This window comes from Bombus vancouverensis, chromosome 1 (assembly GCF_051014615.1).
Source record: "Bombus vancouverensis nearcticus chromosome 1, iyBomVanc1_principal, whole genome shotgun sequence".
NCBI classification, from domain to species: domain Eukaryota; kingdom Metazoa; phylum Arthropoda; class Insecta; order Hymenoptera; family Apidae; genus Bombus; species Bombus vancouverensis.
In genome coordinates, this window is record NC_134911.1 from 1918251 (window position 1) to 1941260 (window position 23010).

Consider the following 23010-nt stretch of genomic DNA (forward strand, 5'->3'; position numbering starts at 1 on the left):
ACATATGTTTAATAATGTGGTATACAATACATGGAAATTTTAATATGCTAAAATCTGAAGTATAAAATGTACGAGTTACAAAGGCTTTTTCTTACCTAGCAGCATTCACCTTGGCACACATTTCTTGTAGTCGCTCGTAGACATTGCACCTGAAATGCGAATATGATACGAAAAAATCCTATAAATGAGTCTGTTGATCGTAAACTTTTATTATAACATATCTAGTTTCAATTCGAATAAGTATAAGTTTCATTCTATATCTCATTCAATTAAAATTTTATATTAATCATTGACACTTACATAAACTCTAAAGATAAATCTAAATATTTACGAACATAACTAAAAAATGGAACCTGCGTAGAGATTTACTTTATTCGCTAAATATTATAACAAAAACATTTCTTTAGATATTTTATGTATTTTCGCATGTTACCTATATTGTATTCTGTATATTGTTGCATCTATAAATTTCCGGTAAATGTATAGATGTCCGCAGTATATTAATAATTAAATCAATACAATTATTCTACATCACAGAATAATAATTAATATATCACAATCATTAGATTTATAAATATAATATAGAAAATGAAATTTTGGTAGAAAATTGTTTTATACTGTCCACTTTTGTATTTTGAACTTACCCATACTTATCTAATTATCATTAACCCCATCGTACTTGCCGTAGAAACTGTACTCCAAACTTTTGTATAACAATAGAATTCAACGATCTGAGCAATCGTGTCCTTCGTAGGAAATTTTCAAACGTATTTTAATTTTGTCCCTTATCGTAATTCCATGGAGGCAGAACCTTGAACGTGAAAGCCACTACACATTCAGTACGGAAAACAGGAAGTAAAAATCAGTTTTATCGTAGTGCTCGTTCCCCTCGCTACATTATCAGAAACGACCATGGACATAAACGAACTCGTTAGTATCGAGAATGTTTCGCTTCTGTTTGCATTTCGTTCCACCATTTCGCGTAAATTGCCCAAGGGTTGATCGCGAAATTGCGCGAGAAATTACACGAAATTACTTGCACATAACTATCGCAATGAACGAAAACGAATACGAGTGGCATTTAACGAAGCTCGACACCGAAAACGACCCTAATGCACATCTCTAATTGTTCACCGGCTAACGATATTCTATTTCATTAGAATTGTCGAGAAAATAGGAAGAACGATCGAAACGTACGAGGCAGGTTTTCATGAAACACTGCCTCGTGGCAAAGGATCTCCTCCGTTGGAAGTTATCGAAGTGAAACGAGCGAACTTCCGGCAGATTCTCCAAGCAAAAGAAAGTGTTGCAAGCAACGGGGAGTGTTGCTCGTGGCGAAGTTTCCAACGTGTGTGAAGGGCGCAGAACGAGAAAATCGCGCGTGAAAATGACAAAGGCTACTGGTTATACCACTTTCAACGTGTCAAATCGGTCCCGGACAGTGAGGAATCTAGCGCGACGTATCACTTCCAATTTATTCTTTGACTGTTGTGGTGCATCTTGTTATCCTAAATGTAGAAATCACATCGAAGAAGAATTATCAAATGAGAAGATTTTACAAAATGAAGATTTGGAAAGAAAAAAGGATCAGATGGAGATGAAACGAATGGCATCGGATGATTCATTGACAAAGAATGAAATTCCAGCAAACGTCGATGATAATCGCGCATTAATGCAGCAAAGTAATTACAGACCGAGAGGATTGGAGGAAAGTGCATTAACAATTAATTCTATGAGTTCTTCGAGCAGTCCTTCGTTTGGCATAAAACGCAGTTTAACGATACTTTCTAAAACTAATAAAAAGAATGATTCTGACGAGAGGAAGGAGTTTGAAAGCGACAGTGAATCTTCCTTCCCAGAAATATTTTCAAAACATACGATTAGAAAATCGGACGAACGCAGGAATTTATCTTCGTATTCTGAGTTGTTTCCCAAGTGTCGAATACGAAAAGCAGGCCAGCAGAAAAGCTGCGATAACAGTTCTGAGGATGGAATAAGTCAGTTTCATCGTGTTATAATTTTCTAATAATTTGCTTAGTTTTTTATTACATTCATTTCTTGTTCTCGGCTTAAAGGTGCACATTTTTAAATATGTAAAATGTTGCAATCATTAAACTTTGTACTTTTAACAGAGATACACAATTTCTTATTTTTATTAAAGTAGTTTAAATCTCTGCGAACAAATTATTTTATAGTAAATTGTAGATTCTTTCGTATAAGATAAGATACAAACAACAAATATATTATTTTCTAAACGTAGCGAAACAAATTATTGTGATTTTTATAGAAACACTTATATTTCGTGAATTTTATATTTTTCTTGTATTCTTGCATTCCTCTATCGAGTGGAAACATAAATATCGTTCAAATACACGCGAAATTTGAAACGAAAACGAAAAACTCTTTAGAAAGATGAAGACCGGTTGGCTTATTAATCAATGACGTGTCTAATTATATTATTCGTATACTTTATGTTACAGATGATGGAAGTAGCTTGTCAGAAGCATGTAGTACTCCAATCATCGGTGCAGGATCACGATCAGGCTCTAGTCACACAGTGATCGATGTAGATGACATGGATTCCGGACTACATTCTGGACACCTTGCAACCCGTGCATCTTTGTCGAGTCTTGGAGTAAGTAGCAAATTTAAAACAGCTTTAAATCTAATGTGTTACTGGAATATTAAATGTTGAATTAGAGGCGAGCATATCTTATATTTGATTACAAGTACGACAAAAATATTTAAAAATAAAATTTTGTTTTATTTAAACTGATTTTATTTTTGTTTGAAAAATTTCCTGGGATGTCTGAAATATCAAATTTTCCTGGTTCTGCATATTTATAACTAAGGCGTCATTCTACGTGCTTATATTACGTGTGATTCTATTGTGACGTAAAAATGTTTTTCACTGATTAATTTGTCCAAATAGTTTGATAAAACTCTTTGCTTCCTTTAATTGTACATTGCAAAATATCTATAAAAGAAAAGAAAAGAAAGGATCTACAACTAAAAGTAATTGGTTTGAAAGATTTGAAATTTGTCTTTAATATTATAAAATAACATGTATAGAAGAAATACCTTCTTAATATAGATGCACGTAAGCATAAATAAAAATTATCATCTGTCAAGAAACCATACTTTAACGATTTCCAAATTTGAGTTTCTTAAAGACGAAAACCTCTCTGAGAGAGGCTGTTAAAGGAAAAAGAGTTGTTAGAAAGAAGAAAACTTCCAATTCACTGTTATCCGCAATTCCTTTTCGTATATTTATCGATTACAAATTATCTTGCGTTGCTGGAATATGAATCTATATAAATACTTAATATATATTTTTCAGGCACGTTCAGATTCTATGGCGTCGGTTTATAGCGGTGCTGGTGAAGGACGGTGCTGTCGCTCGGTTGTCGTCACAGGAGAAGTCGAATTCGCTTTGCAATACGATTATAAGCACCTAACATTCGAGGTGCACGTAACAAAATGCAAAAATCTAGCTCCTGTTGATGTAAAACGCAAACGATCCGATCCGTAAGTAACGCATGACTCATGAAAGAAAAATCATTTGTCAGATCAATGCTACCGATTACGTGTCTCGCCCAATATAATTAATCACTATATAATATATATAATTAAAAAACTAATTATCCTCTTACTTATGAATAGTTATTGCCAAATTGTAGGAGTTTTCAACACGTTAGTACATTTCTTTTCTTACAGACGTAATATATAACAGACAACGAAAATTACTCTACAATATACTATATGCACAACAGATTGAAATTTTTACAAATTTATCATAAAAATTAGAAATTTCTTTAATCGTATTCCTTGGTAACAAAATATCATAAGAAAAATATAAGAATATCGTAAGAAGTTGGAATGTTTAGAAGAAACTGTATGATAGGATCGATATTTCAAATTTATTTATAATTCTTTGCGTCCTTTTTACAAATATTCCTGACTACTTTAGTATCGGTGAAAAGACAATAATTACAAAAGCATATTTTTCAAAAATTAAGAGAAAACAAGATTCATAATTAAATTGTAATAACTTGAAATATGTAGTGTTATTATACAGAGTGTTAAAAATATTTGGGTGATATTTATAAAGAGTAATTCTAGATACCAAAATAACGAAGAAAATTTCTCTACCAAATTATGTTTTAGATTCAGATATACTTGTCAAATTATAAACAATTTAATTTCGCATTAAAAATATCTATACACATGTCATCCATTTTATACCATTATACACATTTCACTGCCTTGATGTCTAAATGCCACCTATAAATATCACCTACATATTTTTTAATATTTTTATTATTTCAAAGGACCATAAATTCATAACATATTTTATACTGTAATATGTAGAGTATAGTCACAATAATGTATGTTGTAAAAGCAAAAGCAGTTTCTTCTATACAAAGGAAATTAAAAAATTTCAATCAAACACAAATTATAAAACATGACCTATAATTAATTATAGTGATTAATGCGTCTCTAGACGATCAATTTAAAAGAAAAGCAATGTAAATATTCTAGAAACATATTTCCAAAATTTTATTAAATTTATATCTCTATTGCTATAAAAATTATCTTTCAACGAACATAATAATTTAAATACAAACGATCCTAATATACACTTTATGTACATCGAAAACCAACAATTTCCTATAAAATTACATTCTTCTTTGATACGATCCACTTCAACAGATACGTGAAAGTATACCTATTGCCGGACAAGTCAAAGAGCGGCAAACGGAAAACTAAGGTGAAGAAACACACGTTGAATCCCGAGTTTAACGAAACATTGAAGGTAAGCTTTATCATTTGAGACCAGTCTTGAGCACAAACGTTTTGCCTGTTGCTCCGTTGTTCCTGCATGAAAGTTAGAGCTTGGATGGTTCGTCACCACGACATTTCAGTTCCATATGAGTCTGAGCGGCCTAGAAACCAGAACCCTGTGGCTGACAGTTTGGCATTCAGACATGTTTGGACGCAACGATTTCCTTGGCGAGGTTCGAATGCCCCTGGAGAACAAGATCTTCGACGATCCCACACCGAAATGGTATCCGCTTCAGGAACGAGTAAGTGTACGACAGCTTGTCTAGCACAAGTACGTTACCAAGCATAAATGTACGAAATGTTTTATTATTGCTGGAAGAGATACAAGGCGACTAACGAGAAATCTATTATTATTAAATATCGACATGTTTAGACTTTAGGGATAGGGGAGATGAAAAAAGAAACAAATAAAATATCTGACTGTTAATTATCGTGAAATGCATTTAGCTTAAATCATCTAATATCTATTGTAAATTAAAAACATTAACTATTCATGCTTCTCCTCTATATCTCATAGTAGATAGAAAAATCAATTTTAATAATAATTAATAAATATTTACTAATTGCATATTTCTTGAAAGAATTTTTTATTTCTAGTAAGTAACTGAATAAAGATAATATTTCCCAATTTCCCAAAATTTGTTGATAATCTTAGCCTACTTTAATTTCGTTTTCGTAGTTCTATCTTGAACTACTATTGCAGTTTTTATTCCACTAATAGAAACAAAACTCGTCTTCGATTTAAGATTTATTAATTAGTCGAATTTTTTGATTCGCATTGTATCTCTTTTTCAGTAATTTTACACAATGCGCACAATTTTACACAATACAGATCATTTTAGATATAAAAGCGCGGCGAGAATGGGCCGGGGAAAGTAAGTCTTCGTACTGACTCAATTATTCTCCAGTATGTAATTAGAGCCTCTTTTTATTTGTTTTTATTTGCGTTAATAAAGCTAATTGACACACTTCGCGGTAAGAATGCAATATTGCACGAGTTATTATACTACCTGGCAAATTATTCGTATTCGGCTATTCGTTTACATGCAGAAAATTCAAATTCGAACAATAGCATGAAGGAAGAAAGCATTTCTATGGAAATACGTGATATTCTTGCAAACTAACTTCTAACTACACAATTTTATAATGTATTTGCATGTGCAAGAACTAGAATCTTTGCTAGAAATCTCCAATTTTTATCACTATATAGTATTGCAGCATATAATTTTTTTATCGAATAATTAGTATTAAACTTTGCATATTTACTTTAATTAGTCATTCACTTCTTTTTAATTATTCGTGCCTTAAAATAAGAAGAATTATTCTTAAAATTTGAGAATACTTGAAGTATTACTATTATTAAAATCTACTTAAAACATATTGCTTGCTTTATTTTATTATCGTCTTGATCTCTAATTACTCCATAATCATTACTTATCGTACGAGAGACAATAAAACATACAGAGCATTATTCCTGTGTTTATGTTTCCCTTGTCTTTCATACGATAAGTTTTACAAAATTAAAGCTAAAATATCTTTTATACTGATCGTTCTCAAACACAAGAGTCTTAATACTTTTTTATTGAGAGTAAACAGACACGTCGATCGAAATATATCAGAATATCTAATCCCGTATAAAATATGTCGATAAACTTGAGAGCTTAGAAACGAAAATCACGAATCAGACGTCGTTCCGAGTCAATTAATTTTGTCTTGGTACATTTTTTTCTATCGATAAAATAAGCGAAACATCCCCTACAAAACAATACATATAGAAGTATTACACAAAAGAATTGCATCGTTCTTCCTGTCAAAATTTCTTGATACGATTCGAATGATTTTAAACAATAAAAATATGTTTCTCGATAATTATGTATTCAATACTCATTGTAATTATAAATTTTAGACAGAACCATTCGACGACCCTGTTGCATACAAAGGTGAGGTAATCGTCGGTCTAAAGTTCGTACCACCAGACCCTACACAACTAGAACGAGATCGAGAAATAGGAACAGATCGTAGTGCTTCTAAATCGAAGAAGAATTGGAGTCGCGGTGCATTACACGTGCTTGTAAAGGAAGCAAGAAATTTACAAACCAGAGCAAAGAATTCAGGAACATGTGATCCGTTTTGTAAAAGGTATACCATAATTATTAGCAAAATATCAATGTACAGTTTACTTCTAATTTCATTTAAACACTTAATTTCATCTAATTTTGAAAAAGGATAGTAAGGAACTAAAAAGAACGTCAACTATATATTTCTCTAAACTAGATATATTTCTATAAACTAGAAGGTATATATAGTATCTTGATTTTTATAACTTACAATTTCAAGCTCTTAAATATATTTATTCCTACATTAAATTTTCTTTCTATGGTTTATACATATAAACTTTTTATTTCTATATTATAAACGTCATTAACAGTAAGTAAATATTTCCAATATTTCGAAAAGTACACAAAAAAATAGCTTCAGACCTCTAATGATAATGAATATATATATATATCATTAAAAAATGTATCAAAAGAAACGAAACAAATTAATATTTTTTAATAAAATAAATGGCAATTATAAATTACAGTCCACAATTAATTTTGTTTATATACGTCAATAATTCCCCTAACTTTTGATAGTCATCACCTAGCAGTAAAAATTGATATAAATTAATCAAAATTAATAGATAATGATATTATGTTGGCCAAAAATCAGTAAATTCGCCTATCTTTACAAAAAATCGTGTAACGTATTTAAGGCAGAAAAAGCTACATGTTCATTATTATTATAAATACTTTCAGTTATTTATTGCCTGACAAGGGACGTTCAGGGAAACAAAAGACTGGAGTAGTTCGCAGATCTGGTGGTTCACCAGTATGGGGTCATACTTTCATTTATAAAGATGTTAGTCTACAAGAACTAGCGGAACGTGGACTGGAATTGACAGTCTGGGACCATGATCGTATTGCTAGCAACGAATTTCTAGGCGGAGTTCGATTCAACCTTGGCACAGGTACATATCACCACAGCTCAAAGTACTCTTATACTTTACGTTTTACTATAATTTTAGTATTTAAGAAACTTATTATATAATTTATTAGAAATTATTTGGAGACTATCTTGAAAATTAGTGTTTTTTGAACCGTATAATATAATAATTAGTTATTCACCCCTTTTTCGAGAATATAATGGAATAATAAACATTTCATTTATAAAACTTCAAGATAATCTATATTAAAAATTATATTCATAACATGCAATTTGGATTGAAAAGATATTTTCATGTAACAATTTTTAAGTAATTTATGATGTTATACATATCACCCCATATACTTCTGATTCTACTGAAGATTTTTACTTTATATATCGTTCTATAGCATAATGAAAACGATCATAAATTATTATGATTCATATATTATGACTCATATGTACATTATGTCATGCTATGAGAAGCATATTAATCTTCCATCTCTTTTTTCTATTTAAAATGTAATTTTCAACACTATGACTTTTTTTTATAAACGAAACACACAATTTGCATTCTGAACACATTTCAATTTTTAACATGTTTTAAAATCTATGTACATGTATACTAAGGTTAGTTAGTTCGCTGTTTAGTTAATACATAATAATCATTGATATAAGACAAATATAATATTTCATGTTCGTATCTAATATTCCAAAATTGATTATTAATACATATTATACATATTATACAATATACATATACTATTACTAATACTATATTTTAAGATATTATAAAGGCATACAGAATACCACAACATTTCTCTTATGATTTTTATACAGACTTCTTATACAAATTTTATAAGGGATCATATAAAGAATTTGCAGTATTAGATTATCAGGACTTTACACTATTAAATAAATCGTAGTTAAATAAAAAGTATTTATTAAATAAATCGATTCCACGTACTTGTGAGAACCAACAATATTTAAAATATATCTTATTCTTCATTAATGAGAATATAACACTGCATGATTATACATATAAATTTTTCAATTTGAATAGTTATAGAGGTAGTTAAAGAAATTAATTAAGAAATTGATATATAAAAGAAATTAATCTTTCCAGGAAAACACTACGGAAAACCAGTTGACTGGATGGATGCAACCGGTCGAGAGCTGTCGCTTTGGCAGAGCATGCTTGAAAGGCCTAACTTCTGGGTCGAGGGAGCCGTGACCTTGAGGCCAAACTTGCATAATCACGGGAAAAACAGCAACTCCTAAGCATGTCGTGCCCTCTTAGTGATTTCTTTTGTACTTAAGTGACATGTTCGTTCGCGGACCTTATGGGTCTCCATCTCAAGGAAGCTCGAAACGCTTCGGCCTAGTTGAACTTAAATATATACGTATCATGTATATACGTGGTAGTGCAAGCACACTACACATCGATTAGTTTCAAAACAACTTTCGAAAAAAAAAGAAAAAGAAAAAATAATCAGTGCCTTTAAGGCCAATGCGGACGCGTTGCATTCTCTTCACAGGGCACAGTCTATAATTTAGACTCTAAATTCTGCGGGACACAATACCACATGTGGCCGTCAAGAGGTACTAGCTCTGGACATATGCGAACAAGTTCCAAGTAATCTAATCTTGGTTCTAAAATTAGTACTTACCACTACTCCAATATAATTTGTAAATGTTCGTAGCTGCGCGATAATTAGAATTTCACTTCGCAGTTTTCGTTTGCTTTTGATATGTTACTTTGTAGGTATTGTTTCGAACTATGTTTCTCTTTTGTTTAGATTGCTGTAGATATGAAAGATCATACTTTATACAATTTTCTTCGAGTAATTTTTCTTTGTACCACTGTATCCTTCTTGTACGTTTTCGTTACTTTCGTTTCCTTTTTTGTTTAGTCGCTTTCATTACCTTTCTTCGTTATCACCAGTCACTTTTTAATCTCCCATTTTGTTTTTGTAATATCCATTCTTACAGAGTAAAACAAATTCTAGCGAGGTGGTCCACATCGATATATCGACGTGCAAAATTCGTGCAATATTGTGAAAAGGCGTGTCTCGTTCTTCTCTTCGAATAAGAACTTTTTTGATGATAGCGGAATAAAATTTTTTAATCGCGGCCATCCGTCCAATCGCGAGGCGTGATGACTATTGAATATTTATCATACATGAGTATCCTTCGTGGCCAAGCATATTATCGAAAGTAGGAAGTAAAACTTGAGTAAGTAAGGCCTCGTTCCAAACGTGCACATTCTTGGAAAATGGCTCGTCGATCGCAGCAATAGAATGAAATTTTAATAATTCTATCCTTCAGCGAACGAAAAGAAAAAACACAAACGATATATATATTTTATAAAATATATTTTACTTGACATTAATTGAAGAATAAAAAGTTTTAGCGTTTGGAACGTGGCTTGCATTGTAGACACTTTCCTTTCTTGGAGAGAAAGATGCTTCCAGTGTGTACAATACTTGAAACGATTTCTCACGCTGAGCATTGCCAGACCGATGGAACGGTGTATTTAAGGAATTAAATATGACCGGTTCCCATTCTATAGAAATATATGTAATCATATAAATGTTATATTTATACAGTCACGTACGATTACACAATATACAATAAGCCATGGGGCTTTTGATCAGTTGTTCGGCAACAGATGAAAATCTTAAATAGAATAAAAAAAAATCAGTGTTTCAAAAAAAAGAAGCGTATGCCAATAGAGAACGCTTATGATAATACGAAACATGTAAGAAACACTGGTACGCGTATACTTCCTTTTAATACTAATTGCATCCGGAATGAACCGAAAGGCTGACGTAATCGTACTTAATTAATTATTACAATGCCGAGTTTCCGGTTTATTGCATATAGGCAATTATAGAGCGTAACATGGATCGTTTAAGTACCTATCCGTAAGGTTCTTCCTAAATACAGGGTTAACAATTGAGACTATTTTAAACTGCCTTCGACGTAAGTTCTCTCCTAAACACGTGTCAAGGAACCGAGTATGAAAATTCGTCAATATGCCTATAAAAACGAGGGTGTCAGCTGGATGAGCTGTATTTGTTCGCTGTTTGTCAGAAAAAAAAACCCGATTTGTTGCGCATAGAAAGTATTGTTGCAAGACTATGTTGTGTACGTTTAAGGACCAATAATATTAAATTATGATAATAAAGTCAATGAGCAGGAAGAAAGAACCGAAGTGTTGGAATTCATGACACGTGCACGTTTTCTGTTTCCGTTCGAGACTGTGTCACGTAACACTCGGATCGGATCGTTCGATCAATTGAAAAGGAACAAAGATACTAATTTGGACATTTATTTATACCAGTGTACATGATAATAAAATTTTGTATGTTTACTCATGGTGAATTTATATTTTATTCGATTTGTATATATATATATATATATATATATTTATTTATTTATTTATATAAAAAATTAACATCTAGCAGATAAATGCGTACGAACGCGATTTCAGGCACGTAGATGAGTTTTTTTGGTAATAAAGAAGAAAAAATATCGAGAAGATAAAAAAATTGTGCATCATTTCATTCAGTACGTCTCTATGAGCCTGATCGCTGTTTTTATCATTAATTGGAAAAAAATTATCATAACTTACATTCAAAAGTTAGTTTGACTTACTAAATGGGAATTCAAAGATCGTTATTTGAAATAAACCGATTTCCTTCCGAATTTTTTCCTGAGTAACGGTATTTACACTTTCCAAATGCTCCTGAAACAAAAATATTCTTGTTGAAACAAGTTTGCAGAAATATTTTAATTTACTCTTAGATAACGTAAATAGACTGAAACTGAATAATGATACTGCATCTAACATTTCGTAAAAGAAACTAGGTATTTAAAAGATAATGTTTTATCGAAGAATTAAAACTGAAATTGAAATAAAAATTAAAATTGAAGTATAAATGATAGATAAAGTAAATATTTTACTTATAAAATACTCTAAATATAATTTTGTTTATACAATTTTACGCACATACATTATATACACTTTAGACTTGATTTCCTAATCAGCATTTTCATAACACATTTACTAATAATAGAAGTACGTTCAAACACTTACTTGAGATTTAACAGGATAAATACATTTATCTCTAGTGTTCTACGCATTGTTAGTTTTTATATAATAAATATTTTACTCCATTTCTTTCTTGAGTGAATCATTTCTTCATGAAATATCATTACATATTGAACTTCATTGGAATAATTCTCTTACAGAAGGAAATGCTTAAAAAATAATAAAATATACCATATAAAAATCGTACCTTTGTGATCAAGAGGATCGCGAAGTGACCTTGGCAAAGGCGTATAATGAACATTGAAGAAGATATCGTCTAACTCTTCCATCGCATTCGGAAAGAATTTCGGTGACAATTCTGGGGCCAATTTCACAGTCCTTGAGAATTTACCTCGTCTTTCGGCATCGTTTCGTTCATGTCGCGTTACGGGACGTGAATCAAGAAAGCGAAGAGTCGAAGGTAATACGTATATCGCGTACAGCCTGTAACGATTATAATCCTCGTCGTCGGTTGACGTTGGGTTAGTCAACTGATCGGGACATCCTGGATTGCCAAGCAGGCTTACATACACCACATTTGGACAACATTCCTGTATCCTTCTCAATGCGTGGTCTATGTCTGTTATCTAAAAAATTTTTCACAATAATCAAACCAAATCGTATGATGATAGGAATGTGAAGTTTCAGTACTCAAATAAATTGGATACAAAAGATAAGTACATATAATTAAAAGGTTGTACAGAAACGTAAAATATTTGATTAATATATGTCTTATAGATATCAGAATATAGATATTCAAATAAACAATATTACAGATAACATTTATATTTTAATAATATCTTAGATGGAATGCAAGTTGCATAAACGAAATGCGGACAATACGCACAAATAGGTTTAGCAATATTTAATTTAACGTTTAACGACGATCGAAATAAATCGTATAATTAGTTTAGTAAAAAATTGTCAATATTCATGTAGAATTACATACTATCTAATATTTAATTTATATTTAAATGAGGTACCATGTAGTATAAAATTAATTAAATCCTACAAAACATATAAGTACATTTTATTAATATATATGTCATAATTTTATAAATTAAGACTTCAGTTTATTTTATAAACGCTAAACTTATTGTTATTATTTCAAGAATACTTATTTATTATTCGTTAAATTAAAATTCACAAAATTCAATTTATATGATTTTAAATAAACATTGAAATTATTATAATATTTTATAAAGAGCAATTAAGTAAATTTGCAAATAATATTCAAAAAGGAATTGTTAAACGTCTAAATGTTAAATATTTCAACATCAAAATTAAAAATATAAATATTGAAAATTTTGTTATTTAAAACATAGCACGATATATTGCAATTTGTAATTTAAAATACGGAATTTTGTTTCATAGAATTTTGTATACATTATATATAATTATGTAATATATATAATATAATAATAATATATATAATAATAAATATAATATATATTTTTTATATATTAGTTTTATATGTATATGTATAAAGTCATAGTTTCTTCAAATATTATACTTGGAAATACTATATATTTTCAGTTCTCACAGATTATTGCTTATGATACGACTGTATCGTGTAGTAGCACAGTGGCGAAATATATCACACAATAAATACATAATACTGAAAATTCACAACTCGCATTATTTATAGCTGTAACAGGATAGTATAGTTATCAAATTAATTTGTAGCTCTTTTATTTATATCCATTTATCTATACTATCCTAATAAAGAAACAGCGCAACGTTTATTTGTCTGTGCTGAGTAGGCTCAGAAACTATTGCACCGATTTTTCGAATTTTGTTCTGTTGCCTCCTTACATACCTTCTTGTAACTTAACTTTTTCGGAGTGTTATAAACTACGTAATATTGCAATGTCTTATCAGTGGGCTGGGAAATAAAAACATGCATCTAATTTTCGTACAGAAATCGGCCGACGTAACACGGCCAGCATACGTTTCGTGTGGGTGATGTGGTTCACGATGTTTTGTCAAGCGACGGAAGTACTGTAACTCCATATACGCGATAGTATCAGCCGTTTTGCAACTATTTAATGAAGCACAGCGCATTCTGTGCGTGATACGCATGCACAGTACAAAATGTGCTGCATTTTGCGACCAGAGACCTTTCCACGTTGATTTTACTTTCAGTATAATAATTTTTTATTTTATACACATAAGTTTGCTGACCAGGTAGTGATTATAATTTTATATTTTATGAAGTAATATTTTGTATATATATACATATGTACAATAATGAACAATCAATAAACATGTAATTAACTAAATATAATTAACTAAATAGATTTAAACTCGCTATTTTGAAATAATAACGGATAAGTAAATATGTCCGACTCTAAGTACAAAATAAATGCTAAATACGAATAGTAAATGTTTTTAATTAATTGGCTAATTTATATAAAATACTACTATTGCTGACGAAAATATGTTAATATGCGTCCTGATTACATCACCGCAACTTATTCACAACAAGGTGAATGGCATAAGTGTCATCGAACTAAACATTCTCGATGACATAAGATACCAAAAGTAATATCATCGATACACGTCCGGAATTTTAATCAGGGTGAATCAGTCACAAGCTATTCCTTTAAGAGTTTCCTGATCGAAGTGAGTACAGTTAATTCAACAATGAACGCAAACATTTTATGTTACCTTTATCTTTTGCATATTTTCGGAAAACGGACGAGATATTGTTAGGAATCTTCATACATTCGGAAATTTGTTCCGAACCGTTACTCAATACATAAGTAAATACAATTTATTTGAATATTAGCACATATTCAAATAAATAATTAATTGATTTGTTAAAGTACATAAATCATATTGCGTTTCATTAGAAAAATAAGCGTTTCTTTCAAGCGCTATATATTTTGAACTTTTCCTGTAATTTCCGTAGAAATATTTTCAATACATACCAATAAAACTTCAAAGTATTTAATAAATTAGGCAAAATAAATTCTCAGGTTTCATTCAGAACTGTTATCTTTTTGTAAAAAAAAAAATATAATTCACACTGGAAATGAAAAGTAAGATAATATCAAAAAGAAGTTCATCCTGTAATTAAGCATCGAATTGACCACACATAATATTACTATAAATAGAAATTTATTAACATTTGAACGCGCTGAAAGATAAATCTGTTGTCATACATGATAACGAGCACGTCACAACATTATGCTAAAATCTATTGAAATGTATTTGATGAATGTTTCGAAATAAAATTGTAGTGAAATAAATAAGAAATTTGTCGATAGACAAATGTATCACAAATTATACATAAAACATTTTATACGTAATTTATTGTAAACGAAAATGCTCAAAAATAGAATAACATAATTAAGATTATTAAGTACATGATATAATATGTTGTCAATACTTTAAAATTTGAAAAAAGTAGTTTTTACATTAACTACTCTCCAACATCTTTCTATATTCAATATTTTAAGTCTTGTTGATAATAAGCATTTTTTTATAACGGATAACAGTTTTTCTTTCAGCAATTCTATGAGATTTAAAGAACATTAATTAACGTTTATTATTTACCATTCATCAAAATTGCGTAGATACTTTTGCTAACTATGTACTTAAGTATGTATGTAAATACATACTTACAAGATAACATAGAACGCCATGCATATAAATAACTGACTGGCCTGACTAAAAAAACTAAAATAGAATATTATATTTAAAAGATCACTGAAAAATCATTAAATCTATAATTCTCACAACATACAATCGTCAAGTAACTTGTGTTTATACCATAAGTGACAACTTTAATATAACAAAATATTGTCTCTAACACAAAAAGTAGCAAAAACAAATAAAACAAACCTTGTTATTATTTATACTGAGTGTGGTCAAACTTGGTATACAAGGTAACGTCTTTAAGTCCCGCAATTTATTATTGTCGAGTATCAATTCCTGTAGTCTGCAGAAGTGTTTAACAGAGCTGATAGAGGTTAGTTCATTATATGACAAATCTAAACTCGTACAATCATTACCAACGACACCCACTAATCCTCCGGGTATCTTTTCTGCTCGTTGTCCCGTATACCAAGCCTAGATAATAGATAGATTGAAACGACGTGTAAGAGTTTGTATATAGAACAAAGTTCACTAAAAGAACACTTCAATTGTCTGTTAATAATAATATACGTTAATTACCCGCCCACGTCGTACTGTCAATGCACTCCTATTAAAATCTTGTTGACTCCGTTCCGCCATCTTGCACGTAAGGTACTATATGATGAGAAATTATCATTAAACAATAAGAATGACAATACTTGGCAGTGGAGTCGCCATTACGAAGATATTTCTACCAATGAGTACAATATACAACACGGCTCGTTGGTCTAGGGGTATGATTCTCGCTTAGGGTGCGAGAGGTCCCGGGTTCAAATCCCGGACGAGCCCAGTGGTTATTTTTTTTTAATCATTTTAATTATATTTCATTATTCATAATACATAGCTTCTCACGATATACATAATATAATTTTATTAAAAGTAGATTATCGTTTTTAGTATAACAAATAAATAGTAAACAAAAAGACACAGGCAATATAGATAATAAATAATTTATATTTCTATATGTATATATTCTTTTTCGTATAAATTTTACATAAATAATTATTATATTTATTATTATATATTATTTTTTTAATAAAATAGTTATTTTTGTAAATCATATATGCAATTCATACTTCTTATTCTGAAGTAACAAATGCATATTTCATATTCCAATATGTACAATTTTACATCAAAATAACAAATTTATAGATATATAAATATACAATTGAAGTAATATCCAGAGAAAAGGCTTAAAATTCTATATATATTAATTAAATGTTATTTAATTATATTTTAGATTTTTATAAATAATTTATATATACAAATAAAATTATCATTAATTCATTTGAAATCAGGTTCTATACATACATATATCTTTTTATAATATAAATTTTGTATATCAGAAATTTGTTGTGTTAATAAAATGAGAGGAAGAAAAAAAATTTTAAGTAAAAATAAAAAAAGAAGATAAAACATAGTTTACTGCTTTAAAATCTGTTACTACTCAACAAATGATTGATGCAAAGAACCAATGATGTATCATATTCGTCAGTCAATATACTTTTGTAAGTAAATATAATTAAAATGAAAAATAATATCATTTGGAAGTTTTTGATATTAAAAGATAGCAAAGGTTAGAAAACTGTATGTTAAATGACAAAATTATTGTCATTGTTTTGTGCAAAAGTAGGTAAAAGTAATAAGTAGAGTTAAAACCTATAAATTAATGTTAAATATCATGTAAGTTTATGATATTCCTTAAAACATTTGCCTAAACACAAACCAGGATTGTCTCTACAGCCAGAACAGTAGTAATTAGTTTCTTTCCGTAAACCATTGACAGTGCATTGTCGACACCTTTTTCGTTTTATCTTTTTATTTTCTCGTCTGGGTAACATTTCAGGTAGATGTTCAGGTTCTAGTGAAATAAGACATATATTTTTCTAGTAATTTTCAAACAAATATTATCAATAATATTCAGACGAAAGTTTTCATCACCTCCATTATCTTGTCCTAATGTCATTCTGCTACTTTCACTATCAATTTTATTGTAATTTACATTGCTGTCTTGCATATTATCATCATCATTATCATTATTTCCTATGATGATTTCTTACTTCTTTCATTTATCTTTTAGTGGAAGGGCATTTTCATTGTGTCTATAAATCTCTATGTTCCTGGTTGTCCTTTCGACATGATGTTACCTCTCTTTAATAGCGTTTTAAATACTTAATGATTAATTTCATTATAAAGTGTATATGATGCATCACTGGTCGTATCGTGCAAATAGCCCAGAATTTTAGGACGTACATGGTACGTCGTTGGTTTTGAACAAATTAATCTATTATAGGTACTCCATTTTGTATATATTTATTATACACACATATATATATCAAGATTTTTACTATAATTAATCTTTTCTAATTTTGTTTTAATTATTGTTTAAGCTAATAAATGTAGGAGGGGAAAAGTATTCTAAATAACAATCTTTATTAATTAGCCTTTCCTCTGAATATTATATGTATTTAAAATATTTTCTTATATTTTAGATATTATACTTCACAATATAAAATCATTCAAACCTTTTTTTAACTTTTTAGGCCTATGTACCATATTTGTGGTTCCTGTTTTATTCTTAGTTATTTTCTTGCTAGTTGTATCTTTGTCTTGCTGTTTATTTTCAGAATGTATACATTCTGTGCTCTTGTGTATAAAAGTATCCTCATGTTTACACATACTGTTATCATCATTCTGAACAGAACTAATAATATTCTGCTCCATTTTGTGCATGTCATCAGCATCATTAATGCTGCTACTGCTGTAATATATCAGAAGTTAGATAAACTTTTGTTGCAACTTTTTAAATTTTCTGTAAAGAAATAATGTTTTGCTCAGTAATACCTTGTAGATTCTCTAGGAATTGTACTACGTTTGTATAAATTAAGTTTATTATAAAAATTCACCATGGTTTGGAATGCATTTGTGCAATCAATAATACTTGGATTAGAAATAGTTATTTCGAACTGTTCCTCTTTAAAAGGTTTTGTTTCAATATTCTCTGTATCAGTTAACAAAGCATGAAATCTTATATTAAAATTATATTTTTAACATAATATGTCAAAAGAAACATACTTCTTATTAATTTTGCGCCTTCTGCTTTATATTCAGCAATTTCTTCATCTTTCCTTCTCATTAAATCTAAAAGAAATTTGTGCTGATGAATAATTTCCATCGATGATATACATAGAGGTTTAGTTACAAAATCCCAAAAATCTTCTGATGTTCCTTTTGTTAAATTTAGTTCAAATTTCATTAAACAACGTTCTACTTGAACTTGCAACTCGATATGTTCCACAGTTGCATTGATAATATATTTTGACATATCGTTCAAAATATTTAATATAATGTCATTATAATCAAGAGCTTCAATATTTAAAAGTCGATTTAACTTCTAGAAGAAACAATTAAATGGAATTTAATTCATCTTGTTTCATAATAAATAATACATTAAAATTACTCAAAATGTAATATAATGTTATAAAGTACATATTGCATAGATATATAATTACCCGACATCTATCCAAAATAATTTCTTTTGTCAATGTATCAATCCATATTTCAATAAGATTAGTTAGGAAAACTTTAATTATGTCATCTTTTTGTGTAACAGAAACCATGTAAATATCATTATTTATTTTTATGTTATTCCATGTATTGTGTTGTTTATATTCATCAGAAATCATGCTGTTTGTTTTTATTAATAGAGTAATGGAAAAGATTAGAATATCGTTAGAAAATTGTTGAAGCATAAATCATAATGCGTTTTAACGTGCAAAAACATAACCTATCTTGCTGTATCAAATGTTTCAGTTTCTTCAAAAATGTCTGTACTTAAATTACAGTTTTTCCGTTCTGATAACGTACATTTTTCTATACATTACATACTATAAATACTCGTATGTTTCTTTTTACTTGATAAGATTTAAATACATTTTGCACTATTACATCCATCAAACTATCGCTTTGCAAAATATCTATATTTATATGCATAGTGTATACATATACAAAAACAGATAATAACTAAGCAAAAAATATTAAAGAATAATATTTACTAAATGTAAAAATAAATAAAAATTAACTAAAAGTACTAAAATTAGAGGAAGTAGAATAAATTTAAAATAGTATAAAAATATTTATTATATAGGAATATATCGAGATATGAAAAATAGAAAAGTTATACATTTTTTTTACTTTTTTTTACAATTCGGATATTAACTGTATGAAACTTTGTATTCGATATATTGTTAACTGTGCTATAGTTAATAAATTCTCCTTGTTTAATTTTGTTTTTCGCGTTAGCCTGTAATTAGAAAGTGATAATTATAAATTATAATCACGTTACAAGTTTCGTTTCCAAAATTATATTATTGAACAAACCATTTGTTGTGATTCATAAGGAAAGATAGACAATGTTTTATGTTTGGATTGTTTCGATTTTGAAATTTCTTTCCAATTAGTAAATGTAACTGGACTATGGTTTTTTAACTTTAACTGATTTGTGTAGTGTTTATCATCACTGAATCTTTCGACTATGCCATGTTTATGTATGTCATCACGTTTTTTTAATTTGGGGGTTAACAATTCTTTTGATGTTTTTTTCTTTCTCATCATTAAATGATTACAAATTGAAGAAATACTAGTTGATGTTGAATTTGGAGTGTTTGTTTCCACATTCCTTCGCTGAATGGACGTGTCATGTTCATATTTTGATTTCATATTTCTCTCTTCAAGTGTTGGATGACCTTTATCCAAGATTCGTGTTTTTGCTACATACATATGCATAAAACTTTTATTTTTGTTTAAATTTGTTACAAAATAATTGTAATAATTACAATTTTTACTGTGCAATTCCTTCGTAATATATTTGCTTTTGCATAATGTATTGTCAAAATCCTTAACAACTTGCTCAGTCATACACTGGGTTTCAGCATTACTAAAAAGTCTCAATTTTAAACAGAGATTACCTTTACTATCTACATACTGAGATGCTATTGCATGTTTTGAAGCAGCCTATAAAATATAATGACATATATAAATTATTTTTCTGTATTTTATATGAATTAAACATTCACAAGTTAAGACAGTTACGTTATATTAAAAAAAAATCTAATACAAAAATAGTTATATACACACATTATTGCTTATATAAGAGTTTTATGTATATTTTGTGTATATTACTTTTATTAAGTGTATATAAGAATTATAAATTATATAACAAAGTATTTACAAATTACATACCAAATTTTTAAGAAGCTGATGCTTTCTTTGACTTTTCTTTGGTAAATGACTTAATATATCTTTTGTATATGTAGTTATTCTATTTGCAATGTCAGTTAAATCATTGTATTCTTTCTTAAGATGCTTAATCAGAGTTTTTGTTTGAGGAAGTTGTATTTCAAACGTATTCTGCTTTAAAAGCATACATGATACACCTACATCTTTTACTAAAACTGCATCAGAGCATTTGCTGTCACTTCTATTGCTCCTATAAATAAATAAATAAATATATATATATTTATATTATATACATATATATTTATAAGCATTAATTATATATGTACCTAACAATTAAAGTAAATAGTTAAATATAAACAAAATATAATAACAGGTGTAACCTATAATAGGGGAATTGGCAGGTATCATTAATTGTGGAATTGCACATCTTATCAAAAACATTATTTTCCATTAAAACTGTGTGTCTGTATGCATTTTTATTCATACTATTAGTGGAATTATAATTCGATACACCCATTAGAGCAGTTTGATTAGTAGCATTTCTTTCTGGTATTGTGGAAACGAAACTTGTAGCAGGTTCTCCAGAAATAGCAGAATGTTTCTTCATTTGCGGTATAATGTTAATTGATGCATCTCCTGCTTCCGGAGAAGCAATAAGAACACCCATCTCAAAGTGATGATTAGTAAATTATCCAATAATTGTTAAATTACATATAAATATCAGTTTTACCGTATGTATAAATTTATATCTCTCAATACTGTGTATGTATATCATAAAGAAATAAAAAAAATGTTAATAAAGTGATTTACAATGAAACGCTATATATACATAGTAGGTAACCAAATAAATAATAGTAGCATAATAAAAATAGCATTATAAATTACCGAAACTCTAAATCTTCTTTGTCCCATTACTGAAAAACACAGGCATGTGTAATGTTTGTATCTCTGCTGGTTTTTAGAAACATCCATTACATTACAAAATCTCAAAGTTACCAATTAATTTTGAGACTTTAACGCCTGAAGAAGGTTATGTTTATATCGTTCAAAATGTATAACAAAATAAAATCATATTTTTTACAGAATTAAGAACATAATTGCTGTGTTCACATTGATAGTACAATTGGGAATTAACGTAACTAATATACTGTATAGTGTATAGAAAATATAAGTCTTTTTGCTTAATAAGAATTTATAGCAATCGTAATAGACATATATTACTGATAAAAAAGAGAAAATGGTATATTAGTAAAAAACTTCCTACAATGTATTTAAATAGTACTTAGTATTTAAAACTTTAAATAGTAATTTCTCACTGTAAAGGAGCACATATAATGACAAACTACATGTTATCTTTTATATATTATGATTTTCCAATGCACAATTCCAATTTTGGTTGGCTTAATATATGTTTTAGTTTCTTTATAAAAGTACAGCTATAGGATCTTGCTGATTTATAGTATTGTATATTTCTCAGGTAACATTTCTTCATTGTAGGAATGAAAATTATTTTACTTTTATATTTACTTTAAGACTGTGAGATTTACAGCTATTTTTTTAAAGTTATATATTCTTGCATATAAAACAATATTTATATTTACAGTTAAAATTAATTTTTAAATCAGTTTAAATATATTTATATAATAATATATTATATAATTGTATATTAACAAAACTTTATTTTGAAGAAAAAGAAGTGCTTTTCGAAAAATGTAAAAAATATATGACATTTATATATTTCTAGAATATTTTGTTTAATCGACTCCTGATTACACATACAATATAGGTATCCATTTACTACATGGCTTACTACATATAAAAGTCGTTCTATCTTCTTTGATTAATTTAATTGCTGCCTGTTGAATATAGACTGCAGGACTATGGTCATATAAACAAATCTGGACTCTCGCTAGGGGAAACTAATCTGTCTATTGAGCCGAAGAAATCATGATGGAGAGCAAGAAAAGATCTCGTTATGCGACATTGACCATAGGTGAGAACTGATGAATGATCGTATGTACGATCGGATAAACAGGTCTCAACACCCACTAGGGAAAACCGTCCGAAAATTAAGTCCTAAAAAACCAACATTGAAGACAATAAAGTTCTCGTTCTTGCGAGGCAGACAAAGAGTGTCTCTATCTGACACTTATAGCATATCACGCATGCGCAGAACGAGAACTTTCTTGCTTTCCATGTTGATCTTTCGCAATTAGTCACGATTG

The 23010-nt window shown here is 29.0% G+C and overlaps 5 protein-coding genes and 1 non-coding gene across 10 annotated transcripts in view; 3 read left to right on the forward strand and 3 right to left on the reverse strand.

Moving 5' to 3' along the window:
* LOC117160570 (uncharacterized) overlaps nt 1-11185 on the forward strand; it is a 95754-nt gene extending 84569 nt beyond the window's left edge. For both annotated transcript variants that reach the window (XM_076627187.1, XM_076627961.1), the window contains exons 12-18: nt 2481-2635; nt 3341-3528; nt 4714-4816; nt 4926-5087; nt 6752-6984; nt 7644-7855; nt 8936-11185. In XM_076627187.1, the coding sequence (XP_076483302.1) occupies nt 2481-2635; nt 3341-3528; nt 4714-4816; nt 4926-5087; nt 6752-6984; nt 7644-7855; nt 8936-9090 (1208 nt within the window). In that variant the 3' untranslated portion in view covers nt 9091-11185. The remainder of the gene's footprint in view (nt 1-2480; nt 2636-3340; nt 3529-4713; nt 4817-4925; nt 5088-6751; nt 6985-7643; nt 7856-8935) is intronic.
* LOC117162475 (uncharacterized) overlaps nt 1-23010 on the forward strand; it is a 417893-nt gene that overhangs the window by 186849 nt on the left and 208034 nt on the right. The window lies entirely within an intron of this gene.
* LOC117160572 (leucine-rich melanocyte differentiation-associated protein) lies at nt 11231-16162 on the reverse strand. The gene is made up of 4 exons (XM_033341413.2): nt 16088-16162; nt 15755-15982; nt 12114-12492; nt 11231-11560 (listed from the first exon to the last, which is right to left on the reverse strand). Exons 1-4 carry the CDS (start codon nt 16145-16147, stop codon nt 11481-11483), a joined length of 747 nt encoding a protein of 248 aa, XP_033197304.1. The 5' UTR covers nt 16148-16162; the 3' UTR covers nt 11231-11480.
* Nucleotides 16265-16336, forward strand: TRNAP-AGG (transfer RNA proline (anticodon AGG)). Its single transcript has one exon. It is a non-coding gene; the product is annotated as a tRNA-Pro (tRNA).
* LOC117160571 (uncharacterized) lies at nt 16482-19513 on the reverse strand. 3 transcript variants are annotated; one of them, XM_033341412.2, is made up of 5 exons: nt 19060-19513; nt 18623-18941; nt 18392-18548; nt 18073-18305; nt 16482-17408 (listed from the first exon to the last, which is right to left on the reverse strand). In XM_033341412.2, exons 1-5 carry the CDS (start codon nt 19297-19299, stop codon nt 17227-17229), a joined length of 1131 nt encoding a protein of 376 aa, XP_033197303.1. In that variant the 5' UTR covers nt 19300-19513; the 3' UTR covers nt 16482-17226. The 3 variants fall into 3 exon arrangements, 2 of the variants coding, with proteins under 2 accessions (XP_033197303.1, XP_033197302.1); XM_033341411.2 differs by having other exon boundaries at nt 18073-18308; nt 19060-19509; XR_004464822.2 differs by having other exon boundaries at nt 17270-17408; nt 17489-18308; nt 19060-19510.
* LOC117160550 (uncharacterized) lies at nt 19663-22309 on the reverse strand. Of its 2 annotated transcripts, none has more exons than XM_033341370.2 (5): nt 21671-22309; nt 21166-21452; nt 20789-21035; nt 19928-20560; nt 19663-19850 (listed from the first exon to the last, which is right to left on the reverse strand). In XM_033341370.2, exons 1-5 carry the CDS (start codon nt 21755-21757, stop codon nt 19725-19727), a joined length of 1380 nt encoding a protein of 459 aa, XP_033197261.2. In that variant the 5' UTR covers nt 21758-22309; the 3' UTR covers nt 19663-19724. The 2 variants fall into 2 exon arrangements, with proteins under 2 accessions (XP_033197261.2, XP_033197260.2); XM_033341369.2 differs by lacking the exon at nt 21671-22309 and having other exon boundaries at nt 19928-20316; nt 20383-20560; nt 21166-21621.